Genomic DNA, 14147 nt, shown 5'->3' with positions numbered 1-14147 from the left:
ATGCATCATAAGGAGCAATATTTTTTGTTTTATTCCTATTCCACCTTTATTTTTACAAATAACTCAAGACAATGAATATATCCAACACTCCTTTCTCCTTCTAATTTCCTGACAATCCTGTGAGGTGGGTTGGGTAAGTGAGTGACTGGTCCGGTTACCCAGCTGATGCTATGCTAAGTCACAAATAATATCTATATAATTCACAGTGCTTGGGTTTGCAGAACCTCCTAAACCACGGGTGTCAAACTTGTGGCGTCACATTGCTGTCACGTGATATTTCACAATGTTTTTTCCTTCATGGAGCTGGGGTGGGCATGGCCTGCACATGACGCATCTGGCCCATGGGCCGCCAGTTTCACACCCCTGTCCTAAGCCAAACCCAACTAAATATATTATATGTTAAGCTAAAGAATGAATCCAGGTAAGAGTTAGTAAGAGATCCTGAAGATTTATGATGACATCATTACAACAGCAAAACAACTATGAAAAGAGATAATATTTTAACTGTGGTTTTTCAACCCCTTTGGATTCCTTTGAGTCAATGTTAACTCCTGGCGACTGCCTAGACTAATCCTTGCAGTTTTCTTGGCAAATATTTGTGAAGTGGTTTGGCACTGCCTGCTTCCTAGGGCTGAAATTGAGTGTCTGATTCAATGTTCACCCAGCTGGCTTCATGCCTAAGGTGGAATAGTACCATACCACACTGGCTCGCTTTAGCAGATTGCAAATTCCATGTGAATTTCTTATCCATTGTAATATTTTATGTGTATTTCCAGATTTGGGGGGGGGGGCTGAAATTAAATAAACTGATTTAAAAACACTTTCCTACATTTGTATAATTTATTATCTTGGCCTGTTTATTCTTTATTAGGGATATGAAAAAACATAATTTTCCAGGAAGAAAATACTCCCTGAAACATCAGATATTTAATTTTTTCATTGACTATTTTGACTTTTCTTTTTCTGGCTGTTCCAGGGATGGTCAAAAGTTTTCTAAAAGTAAACCCATCTCATTCTTGAAAATGTTGAAACCATCTCCACAATAACCAAAACAGCATGGTCCAGAAGGAAAACATAACATTATATGCATATATCTAACTATAAGATTAATTCCATATACATATATACATATACACACACACACACACACAAATGAAATATGACACTAGAGTTTTAAAAGAATACATATCACCCAATAGCACACATATTATACTTAAATTCTATAAATATTTAAAATATTATGTTATTTTAGCATCTAACTTATTCACAGTTCCAAATGTTGTGCTATTGTTATAAAACAAGAAAATAACTACATACCTAAACCTTTAGGAGTAATTCCACTACGGTCTTGAGGATTAACTACCCAATAGTAATACTTCAAGGTATGCATTGCCAATAGAACTGTGCCAACTCGTCTAATTGCATTATATATATTTGCTATGCCAATGAATTCAGTGGACAAGTAAGTGTACAACATCAATTGAACCTATATCATCCAATTAAAAAAAACAAAGGAGAGTAACTAAGATCGCATATATACAGGAAATTAAATAAAGGCAACGAAATGAGCACTCCCAAAGCTCTATTTATACATTTATTTATCTGGAATTAATACCAATAGATATGATTTATAACATTTGCAAAGATTTTCAGAAGTTTGATATTGTGGTATATCATTGCATTATGTCTATACTGGGCTTATGTACAAAACAGAAAAATTGGGGTTTTGAGTTCAAAACAAAGCAACCTATCAAAGCTCAGTCTCTTGAACTGCTTTCCACAGAATAAAAACTGAAACAGTTCAAAAGTTTTGTTTCACTGGAGTAAAACTCAGAATATTCCAAGCCATATGAAATAGTAAAAAGTTGAAATAAGATCTCTGTTTACTTTTCTTTTTCACTTAGGTATCGCAAGGAGAGGGTCGTTCACATTAGCTTGCTTCAACAAGTCAAATGAAATGGCTTTCTTAATGAAAGGGACAATTTTTCTTTTAAAAAATAAGACTATTAAAAATGTTCAATTTAGTAATAATAAATTACTATTAATTATTACCTGAAACAAAACACTCAGACCAATGTATTTTTGTTTAAGCATGAAACACCTGAAACAGCTGCTGTGTACTCAAAACCATTTCACAAGTGAAACATTTTTCATTAATTTGTATTATTAATTCACTTTCTTCTGTTCAATTGTGTCTCATTCTTGGAGACTGCCTGACAACTGCCTGCAGTTCTCCTGGCAAGGTTTTTCAATAGTGGTTTGCCATTGCCTTCTTCCTAGGGCTCAGAGAAAGTAAATGGTCCAAGATCACTTGGGCTTTTTGCTCAATGCAAGACTAAAACTTCCAGTCTCCTGGTTTCTGACTGCTTAGCTACTACACTAAACTGGATCTCTTAGTTCATATTATGTTTCTCCAAAATACTGTATATCTTTTAATACAGGAAAGGGAAAATAAATCTAAATTATTGAATCCGTATATCACATTAGTACTAAAAGAAAAATCAAGTCTTTTTTTGCTCTGTTCACAAATGGAATGCATCTTACCTTGGCTGGAGTATAAATCCATATTACAGGGTTAAGGAGAATATGATCACAGAGCTGTTTCAGCAAAGGGGCTCCATTATGCAAATTGCTCAAATATTTAGCAAAGGCAAGGCAAAGGTCTAAGACAGTTCTGTTAATGTGTGCTTTGGAAGACTGTGGAAGGAAAAAGATACGTAAGCAATGATGAACATGGCTAAAATATTAAAAAATGCAAAGAAAAAAAACATTTAATTTTCTTTACCTTTTCAAGACTGTATCCTATTACAAGGAAGCCCTTACAAGAAAGCATTTGTTCTTGCATAGCAACTGAGTTCTTCAGCAACTCCATAATGAAAGCCAGTAAAATAGAACTGAAAAACATATTGCATTGATGCAGCATATTAAAAATTAGCATATTTAGGGTTTGGAGTAGGGTTTGCACATTTTTGTTGATTGATTTGATACTGGATCGTTCTTCTCAATTCAGCAGACTACATTATTTTTATGTTTCAAATAAAATTACTGCAGTTGCATAATTTACCACATCTTTGCTAAGTAACCACTATCACCCTATAGCAATCCCAAAGAGTGATGACTAGAATGAATATAAACACTGATGTTCCTCCTTGAAGAAATATTCAATACTAGCAGGAAGCTCCATTATTGCATACAATACATAATCCAGTCTGTAATGTACCTATATTAAGACAAACTGACTCAGAGAGTCAGAGAGTGAGCCATGTTTAAAACACATTACACTGCAAAGCAAGTCTAAAGGACCAGAATACATACAGATTGCAGATTGGAACTGAGTTCTATAAATTTCTTTTTTTAGTCATGAAATATAGTTCATTTTCCAATATTACAACTTTAAACTATATGGAATTAAAAGCGTGCAATTTAGAAAAATAATATATGCAAATACTATTTTAAGCAACTCTTTAGCCTGGCAGCTGAGCAATTTAGAAGGTTATGACTATGTTTATTGTACAAAATTCAGTCAAGAAATAATACCACAAAAGTGGAAGGAACCAAGTACAAAACCAGATAACTTTGGCTAATTAAAATATTTGAGGTAAACAAAAGGATTGTGCTTTGGTACCAACATTTGCAATTACTTTAGAAAAACAAGTTGTCTAATAAAAACAGACAATCATCAGGATGAAGAAAAGAAATGTCTGTTATTTCTAATATAACATTTTCATTTAGATGGTAAAATACTATGACATCTGGATCAATATCAAACATTATAGCTTTGATTTATATTTATATTATTATTGCATCCAAAGCAAATAATTCACGTTGCTGCATAATTTACTGGGGGGGAGAGGGGGGATTCGGTATTCTAATCTAGAATATGTCTCATTAAAAATGTTACATGTACAATAACAAAAAGTACCAATTGCTTTTGAAAGCTATTGCATTTAAATCCTAAAAGCATTTCTAAGACAATTTCTGCAAAACAATTAGCATTGCCTGGAAACACACCCATTGTTCTTGACAATCCTATGGTAGGTAGTTTGTGCATATAAGACATTTTCCACTGATCAAGTACTCGAGTCAGGAAGATAAACTCTCCTTGGCCAGAACCAGCAGCTCTGTAAAAAATAACCCTGTATACCTTTTTGACAGAAAGGAATTCATCCCTGAGGTATTTTTCATATCTCCCCCTCCCTGACTCCATAAATTACATAGCTACTGAATGATGTACACATTTGTGTAGAAGACTTAGTGTCAATAATCTGACTTCATCTCAAGGTCTTTTCTGCACAACAGATTTAACATGCTCTAACCTTGAAAATATAAATAATGTTCTCCATGCTCCAATATAATTGCATTACTTGGGGATAATTCCCCTCCCCCAAAAGCTAAACATGTTCTCATGTATTTTCACCTCAGATACATTTATATGTGTGCGCCTATCTGTTAACATGCATTTTGTTTTCAACTTACTCTATCATCACAAACATTTCTAAAATTAGTGCAGTTGCTACAGAGTTATCAATAAGAGATCAGGCATAAAAAGTCTTTACTATTAGAATGCAGTATTTTCTCTAACATTTAGACCACCCAAAATGAAAGGTAATTTGGAGTGAGAATAAAGATTCTTACCAAAGAGTTGTGTCAGGCTGATCCAAGGAATATTGCCTATAGTCCAACTGTGCAAATAAAGGAAATAACACCTGGACTCCTCCAATAGAATGCATTGCACTTTGGATAGAATGGGTTATGACTGCTTTCACATCCTGTAATGCCAAATTTGAACACATTAAATGTGTTTCTTTTTTTTTCTATTGTTACTTTTAGGCTTCAATGTGCCAAAAGAGTTTATGTAATATCTTTGCATTATTTGCATTATAGTGTCCTGCTAAGGACATACACGTTGTGCGAGAGCACAATTGTGTTTTATACAGGAAATCTAAATAAAAGCCTTTAAAATAAGGACGAGAGCAGAACTTCTATCAGGCCTTAAAGCAAAGGATATGTTTAGCCTGAAGAAAATACAAGGGCCTGAGAGCTTATGACTGCACATCACTAATCATTCACATCTGGTATGAAAACAGGCTATGTGTTGAAAGGATCAAGCCATAAACCTTAAATCTTTTGGAGAACACACTAAAAGATCAAAACACACCCAAGGGGGGGGGGGGAATCAAATACATCTTCCTATGAACCTGAAGTCAGACACACCAAAATACCTGTAACATGAGGGCATGTGGTGAATGTACAAAGATAGAAGGATTGTCCTTGGGTGATGATTCTAGGCAGAGCTGTGCATCTGTAGCCCTTGGGTTGTATGTAAAGGCAATAGCATTAGACAGTTTCCCATCATATAATAACTGTTTATGATGATCAGCTAGGAACAGATCGCTTTCTCCCTTGAACTTAAAAGTTCCCTAAAATGAAAGATTAAAAGAAAGATAATATTTAACCAGAATGCAATTGGAATTAAAAGTTTCACATGTAAGTGGTTCAGGATGATTCAACTGTACATGTCTGAGTTGCGTTAATGAGTAAAAAGAGCAATGTACAATATTTTTGAAAAGAAATTCTACATTTCTTTCTTGGCATTGTTTATTTGTAAAAAAAAAAGGGGGGGTAAGGATAGAAGAAAATATATTTGAATATTGTTTATTGGAAAAACTGAAGAGCAAAACAATTTTGTTATGTTTGTAGTAATATTTCAAATCTTCAGAAGTACAGGTAGCCTTGACTTAGGACTGTTCTTTCAGCTACCATTCAAAATTACAACAGCATAAATAAAAAAACATACAACCCCTGCCTGAAGTTGTAGCCACTGCAGCATCCTTGCAGTAATGTGAACAAAATTCGGGTACATGGCAATCTGCCTGCCCTTACACCAATCACAGGGATGCTGTAGCAGGATTCCCCGCCTATTTTCCCCTCATCTGACTCTGCTAGTCTCCCAGGGTCTTAGGCCTACTTCCCATCCTGCTAGGTCCCACACCTTCCTCCCCACACTGTCGTGGCTTGGTCCACTTCATTGTGTCTGCTTCCAAAAGGGTGCTCCCTTCTGTGATGGCACCATGCAGCCTCCATGTAGGAAGGCTGTGTGGCAGAGTAGCTGTTTCTAGAGGGAAATCTATAGAAAAGGTAAGTGGATCAAACCATGATGGAGGAAGGGAAGGGAGGTATGTGATCCAGTAAGGTGTGAGGCAGGCTTAAGACCAGTGGAGACCCAGTGGAGCAGAAAATAGAGCATGTGGTGCCTCAGGGGATGGGAAAGGCCCTGGAAGGCCCAGGGCAGGTCACATGTGAACTGGGGAAATGAAGCAATGAGAGTCTGTGCCTGTGCTAGGCCTCCCAGGCCCTCCCCACCTGGGCAACTACTGCTCCAGTTAACAACCACAATAGGGAGAGCAGGAATTGAGGTTACTAAGCAAGTTGTTCACATGGGCGCCTCACTTAATGACTGTCATGATTTACAACCATAATAGTCATGCTCTATAATGGTTGTAAATTGAGAACTATCTGAATATGAAGTACAGAGATTTACATTTAAAATTGACACATACACACACACACACAGTCAACATCAAGCCATGGTTTATAATGCTTGAACTCTATCCTTGGAGCTTAGCTCAGGGACAAGAGGGTCAAATCCTTCATTTTTGAGCTTACAAGCAGTTTAAATTGGTAATATTTTACTATTATATTCTGCATAAAGTAAATGGAAATCAAAATATTTAAAAATCCACTCATCACTGAACAGGGATGCTGCTATATTTTTAAAATCAATCCAGCATAAAATTGAAATTTTGCCAGTTCCACCAAAATCCTGTTAGGACTATACATACTTTGTATCCCAGACCAAGTTGATAAATCGCAAAGATCTGAGCAGCATTGAGAGCTTCACTGAAAAGATAAGCAGCTGTCATCTGGCCACAAAACACTCGATTGGCATCTGCTGTTTCTGAAGAGCCCAGGAAACATTTGTCAAATGTCTAAGAAAATAAATAAAAAAATCTAGTCAATGTTTAATTTGTTATTGAAAATGAAGACTATATACATCATAAAATATTGTCCATTCTTTTTTTTTCTTTTTCTTGTTGTATATGTATTTTGGGATGAGTAAAATAGTTCAATCACTGGAGTTGTGGAATTAAAATCAATTTTAATGAAGTCAGAATTTAATTCATTATTCTTTTTTAGGGATGAGTTTTTTCTTATTTATGATATTTTCTTAGGTACCATTTTAGTCCAGGTGGTACAGTAGTGATTGTGATGTTTTTATTATATGGATTGTTTTTACATTGATCAGAGTAGAGATGTGAATCGTATACATACCATGTTTCCCCCAAAATAAGACATCCCCTGATAATATACCCAATCGGACTTTTGAGCGCACAGCAATAAGGACAAGCGCTTATTACAGGGTTCAAAAAAATATAAGACAGGGTCTTATTTTCGGGGAAACACGGTAGTGCTGACATAATTTAATTAACAATAGCAATAAATAAAGTAGAAAAATCACATAAATTATTTCTTATCCACATTTATTTATTTACTTAGTTGGTAAGACTATTTTTACATATTCATTCATTCATTCATTCATTCATTCTCCAAGTGTCACAGATTGGGCAAAGAGAAGATATAGAACTTTTACCCTATATTTTAAACTATAAATATTGCTAAAGATATAAAAAGAAGAGTTCAGTCACAATTTAAGTGATGCATATGACAAACTAAGGAAATAAATGTGACTAAGAAAAAAATAAGAAATAAGAAAAAACAAACAACCAAATTGAAGAGGGCGAAAGCTCCTACAGCCCTTAAAATTCTGCTGGGCCGGCTGTTAAATCAAGGCGCGTGAAAGCTACTACATAGTGCTTTAAGCTCTACAGGCTTCGCTGTCAAATTGAGGAGCGCGAAAGCTCCTATGGTTTAAAGTTGTTGAAGAAGGTCTCCAGCGGCTCGAACTGAAGCTCTTACCGCTGAAAGAAGCTCAGCAACTCTTCCAGTAAAACCGGGAGTCAGCCGGTGGAAAAACTCACTGAAATAAGGCCAGAATATCCAGTTCGATGTAAAGGAATCCAGGAATACACTGTCAAAAAACAGAGGGATCGCTGACACACCCGTACTAGCTGAGGACTGAGTCAAAAGGTGGGGACCGTTAGCAATGGAGGCATGTCCTCACAGCTCTGACAGACTCAGTCCAATCAGCTAACAGAGGAGGTCAACCCATTCTTGGATGCCATCTCCACCAAAGTGGAGAAAAAGTATATTTTTCTACTTATTGCTTTTATTAATTTATTTCAGTGAAATATACACTGTTCACATTACTACTCTGATCAATGAAAAATAGTCCACACAACAAAAACATTATAGTCACCACCATACCACACAGAATAAAAGCTACACACACACACACACACACACACACACACACACATATATATATATATAAAATAAGAAGAAACAATGATATTCCAGTTACTAATTAAGCTCTGATCAACCACCAAAATAAAATTATTTTCACAACATTAAGGCACCAAGTGACCAAGATATTCAATGCATTGAGATCACCTCTGGGAAAACTTGCCACTAATTGACTTGAATTCTTTAAGACAATGAAGTGTTGCATATGCTCTAAAGCAGTGGTGTCAAACTTTTAATAGCATCTCAAGGGGATATTCATATTATTCCACACTAACAACTCTGTAAAATTGTGAGAGGTCTACTTATATTTATAAACGGGAAAAAAAATTCTGGGTCAATACTCAAAATCTCTGCTTCAAATTATTGTTTAAATGTTGGCGTCAAAATTAAGAGAACAATAAATTTTCATTTTTCAACTTTAACATAAGCAACACGAAACAGAAAAGATATACAATATTTCCTGTAAATAACTGATAAAGTGAATTACTTACATCACTGACATTGACAAACCATGTTATCTCTCCATATGATGCTAGTTCTCCATTCACATAACATCTGAGTTCACTGTTCTTCCAGCGATTATAGATATGAACAATAGTAACCATGTACCACTATATAAGAAATGTAGATGAATTATATAAAGTGTAAAAATAGAGTGTTTTTAATATTTTGAAAATTGTGTACATTTGAAAAGCAGAAATGCTTTTGCCTACAGTTTAAAACTGTTAACTTGTAGGAAATATAAATTGAACAGACACATCAAAATAAGCCTGCTACCAGATATGATTTCTTTCGAATAAAATTTCTAACCTGGCTGAAATAAAATGTTTCCTTCAATGAAAATACTCTCTATAAAATCATCCATCCTTCCAAGGTCAGTAAAATGAGGACCCAGATTGTTGGGGGCAATATGCTACTCTGTAAAACGCTTAGAGAGGGCTGTAAAGCACTGTGAAGCGGTATGTAAGTCTAAGAGCTATTGCTATTGCTATAGACTGTCAACTGAAAATTAGTTAGTCTGCACATAGTGGACAGAAAATGCATTGTTGTTATATCGTTCCTTCACTGACAGTCATCCATTTAATTGCATTATTCTTTAAGTAACAATGTTACTTAATTTTTGCTGTTGAAAATTTGTTTTACATTCTGCCTTCTGTTCTTGTTTTGTTTTGTTTTTTAATCTATGACTGCCTCTAGAGGTAGTCCTCAATTTACAACCACAATTGAGCCCAAAATTTCTGTTGCTAAATGAGACATCTGTTAGGTAAGTTTTGCCCCATTTTACAACCTTTCTTACCACAGCTGTTAAGTGAACCACTGCAGTTGTTAAGTTAGCATCATGGTTGTTAAGTGAATCAGGCTTCCCCATTGACTTGTTTGTCAGAAGGCTGCAAAAGGGATCACCTGACCCTGGGATACTGTAGCTGTCATAAATATGAATCAGTTGTCAAGCATCTGAATTTTTGTCACGTGACACGGGGATGCTGCAATGGTCGTAAGTATGAAAAACGGTCACATAAGTCTCTTTTTTCAGTGCCATTGTAACATTGAAAGGTCACTAAATGAACTGTTGTAAGTCGAGGTTTACCTGTATTTCATTTTATCTTTCTGGCTAAAACAGAGAAAGTGAATAAATTCCTGAACTGATCTTTAAATAACTAGTTATTATAGAATTAGACATCCTAAAGTTGTTCCTTTTAAATTATTACAGCATTTTACATTAGCATTGTCTTTGTATATATACATATATATTGCAGATTATGAAAATAAATGTCAACCTAATATCGCTAACGCCAATGATCATTAATTTTCAAATGCAGAAATATCTATTATACATTTTATTAATTGTAGATTAAACATACTGTGGAAGAAAGCTTACACCAAACAGAGTATGGAAAGTGAGAGCTCTTCCTTCACATATAAGTCCAGCTGTAATAGATTGGGAAAAAAGCAGAGTTTTTTCCTTGTCTGGTGTTTTGGAAAGAATCCAAACTTCTGGAAGATATAAATTATTTCCTGTACAGTGGATTCATAACTGTTCTAAAAGAACCAGGAATCTCTGTGTGTTCTCCATCTACTTACTAGTTGATAAATAGAATGATAAATAGAATTCAGACAGAAGCAGAAGCCATGTTGCTGATTGTTGGACTACTGAATAGCTGAACGGCTTTTGGCACTGAGTATGGAATGTGTTGGAGAAGGAACTATTTTATTTGAGCCTAAGCTATGCAGGGCAAATAAATAAAGCACAATTCACAGTTCCCAGTGAAAATGGAAAAGAACTGAATCACCATGGAACGGGTAAAAAATAAAAAAAGTTAAAGCAAAAAGTTACTAGCAAAACAGAAACTATCTACACTTTGAGACAAAAGATTTACTTCTAAATGAGTCACCATCTGGAATCTCTAAGAATGATAGAAACCAACCTCTTACATTACGAGGCAGTAGATTAGGAAAACCTTGTGTAAAGAAACTATGAATGTTAAAGCTGTTATAAAGAGAGAGAGAGAAAAAATCTCTATACCACTTAAAGGAGCAAACGATAAAATAAAAGAAATAAAAGCAGACACTGAGGTGGACTCGGTCCACAAAACTAAAAGACCGAAAACACTGTAAATTAGGCTTACAGGAAAGTTATCTGGGATGTAGGTTAAATGGGGTATAAGAATAGGAATGATACTATGTTACTTAAATTTAAGTGCTACCTGAGAAGGGATAAACCCTTTGAGGATGAAACCAATAGCTATTGGGCTGTCTGCCAGTGGCTGGATCATCCAAAATAAAACCATGCGCGACACGTACCTTTTGCGGCTTGAAATCAAATTTCACACAGTGCTGGAAACCTTTTCCTTTTGACTTAATTGATGTCACAACCAAACAGCCTCCCACAAAATGAGCAGAGTAACCAAGCCCTTTACTTGTTCTAAAACTGAAACAGGTAAATAAAATTATTACGCTTATATTTATTTACATGTATTGATGAATGTCAATTTTGCAAGCAAGTATATTACAACAATAGTAAATATATCAGGATATATTTACATACATATTTACAATAATATATATAGTACCAATAAGGTACAATAAGTACAATAGGACTAGCACTGATGATGTTACCTAGTTAGGGTAACGAAACAGCTGCAAGAAAACAAGCAAGCTAAGAGCACCAAGGATCCCTCAAAATATATAGTAAATATATAAATATATAAAATGCATATATACATACCAATATAAGTAAGGCTTATCTTTGTCTACATTGATATTATTTACAGGGTCCATTCTTAACCAAGTATGAAAGGTAAATCCATTCTGGTATGGCCACTTTGCTATAGGAGGTAAGGCAATAGCCTAAAAAAAGCAATGGATTATCATAAATGAAATATGTTTTTTTAAACTTTAAAATATGTTTTAATAAATATCCTTATTTTCATTTCAACCTTTGCTGTAAATTAAAGTCCATTTTATGTATGCAACATTTTCCTTTGTGTTTTGCCTGTTTGATGTTTTAATATAAATAAATGTGAAATAATTTCAAATATAAGATCAGAAAAGATAGTTATTTATACCAGTACAGTGATAGAAATATTGACTGTTCACAATTGAGTCACAAGACACTTCCAGCGAGGTGGATGAACAGACACTCTGAATTTTGTAGAGGACATTGCAGCCGAAATATAAGATCCAGACTGCTTATAATTCTCTCTGCAGTAAAGATAGATCTTGAGATTGCACTCATGTATTCTGCATAGCTGGTGACATTCATTCACTACTGCAACGCTCTCTACATGGGGCTCCCCTTGAGGAGCACCCAGAGGCTCCAACTGGTCCAGAATGCGGCCACGCAGGTAATTACAGGAGTTGCAGGGCGCTCCTGCATAACACCACTCCTGCGCGAACTGCACTGGCTCCCAGTGGTCTTCTGGGTGCGCTTCTAGGTGTTGGTTACCACCTTTAAAGCACTCCATGGCATAGGACCTAGTTATCTTCAAGACTGCCTTCTGCCACCGACGACCTCCCATCGACCCGTGATCTCCCACAGAGAGAGCCTCCTCGGGGTGCCATCAGCCAAGCAATGCAGGCTGGTGACCCCCCAGGGGGAGGGCCTTCTCTGTGGGGGCTCCCACCCTCTGGAATCAACTGCCCCCAGAGATAAGGAGAATCTAAGACCTCCGTGCCTTCCGTCGTGCCCTTAAAACTTTCCTTTTCCAACAAGCCGGGCTGGCCTAACAAATCCTTTTACATGATTTTAAATTCGTTTGTCTTTTTAAATTTTGGGCCAAATTGAGATATTTCCTTTTAATCTGTTCTTAATTTATGTATTATGTATTTATGTGTTTTTACTTGGCTGTACACCGCCCTGAGTCCCTAGGGAGAAGGGCGGTATATAAATTTGAAGTAAAATAAAAATAAATAAAAATAAATAAATTGTTTTTGTTTTGTTTTGTTTCTGTTGTTTCTTTGGTTAGTGGACATAGAAACTGAGGTATTTGCAATCAGCTGGGAATCACAGTTTCCAGCATCATCTGAGCTGTTAATTTAGCCTAATATAGAATTTTGACCTATCTTCACTTTTGTAATCGTGCTGGATTTTTTTTATTATTATCTCTTGAAGACTGAAAATCTTTCAGAAGTGCAAACTTCGTATTTGCTATGTGATTCCCTCTTTAATCTATTTATAAAGAAAGAGAAGTACCTATTTCCAGCTTTGGAAGATTTTATTTTTTTTTAACATGCAGCTAAAAGATGACTATATATTTTCCTTTGGAAAGTTTTTAAATGTGAAGAATTTAGATGATTTGATTTAAAGAAAGATGTGGAAGTTAACTAAAAATATCCTCTCCTGTGGGAAAGAATTTCTGTGTTTTTAAGTTGCTGATAAGAAGGCTTTGAACGTTAACTACCAGATGGCTATGTTAAAGGAAATTTATGATTTGTGGACTCAAGAACTGTGAGAGTACTTAACCCTATATTGCAATCAAAAAGTGCTGAAGAGAATCAAGCCTCTTTGAATAAAATGGAAAAGGTATTATTGAGGATCCTAAAATTAAAGCCTACAAGAAAGAGATGGAAATATTGGATTTAAAAATGGACCTGGAAGACTACTTAAAAAACAACAAATGCATAAATAAGATATAAAAAATGATGTGAATTATGATACCGCTTGAGTATTTATTCAGGCAAACCACTTCTCGCTTCAACCCATATCAAAATCTGTGACAACTCCTTTTAATTTATTTTAAGATGAGTTTATTAATACATGACTCTTTTTTAAAAAATATGCATCAGATTTGCTTGTAGTCAACTGTTATAAAGCTTATTAAATATTCTCTGTATGTATATAGATCCAAGTTTCCAAAACTGGTATGGAAAGATTTGAATTACTTTTCTTTAAGCTATTATGTATATTATATTATATTTAAGACTTCAGAATAAAAAGACCAAGTTCTTTACAAAACAAAGATTTTAAAAAACAAACATGATGAGATAAAATTACTTACTGCAGCACTTTTTCCTGGGAAATTGAAGAAGGCATCAGGCCCATATTTCTGGGGCATATATTTTAACACAGATAGCAGCTTTCCAGCATACAGAGGCTATTCAAAGAACAAATTCTTATTACAATGTTGAATAATAATAATAATAATAATAATAATAATAATAATAATAATAACAACAACAACAACAACAACAACAACAACCTGCATTTCCTGACTTTGCAAAAA

At 35.0% G+C, this 14147-nt stretch overlaps 1 protein-coding gene across 9 annotated transcripts in view; it reads right to left on the bottom strand.

The window, feature by feature from the left end:
• Positions 1-14147, bottom strand: part of LRBA (LPS responsive beige-like anchor protein) — a 359129-nt gene that overhangs the window by 313121 nt on the left and 31861 nt on the right. For all 9 annotated transcript variants that reach the window (XM_034442710.3, XM_060686876.2, XM_034442712.3 and 6 more), the window contains exons 5-14: positions 13923-14018; positions 11651-11772; positions 11227-11353; positions 8916-9035; positions 6843-6989; positions 5223-5420; positions 4636-4769; positions 2786-2894; positions 2545-2697; positions 1318-1486 (exon numbers count right to left, since the gene is read on the bottom strand). In XM_034442710.3, the coding sequence (XP_034298601.2) occupies positions 1318-1486; positions 2545-2697; positions 2786-2894; positions 4636-4769; positions 5223-5420; positions 6843-6989; positions 8916-9035; positions 11227-11353; positions 11651-11772; positions 13923-14018 (1375 nt within the window). The remainder of the gene's footprint in view (positions 1-1317; positions 1487-2544; positions 2698-2785; positions 2895-4635; positions 4770-5222; positions 5421-6842; positions 6990-8915; positions 9036-11226; positions 11354-11650; positions 11773-13922; positions 14019-14147) is intronic.

Source organism: Pantherophis guttatus, chromosome 8 (assembly GCF_059756535.1).
Source record: "Pantherophis guttatus breed Tessera chromosome 8, ASM5975653v1, whole genome shotgun sequence".
NCBI classification, from domain to species: domain Eukaryota; kingdom Metazoa; phylum Chordata; class Lepidosauria; order Squamata; family Colubridae; genus Pantherophis; species Pantherophis guttatus.
Note: the sequence above shows the minus strand (reverse complement) of the source record. Positions and strands in the feature narration are given on the sequence as shown.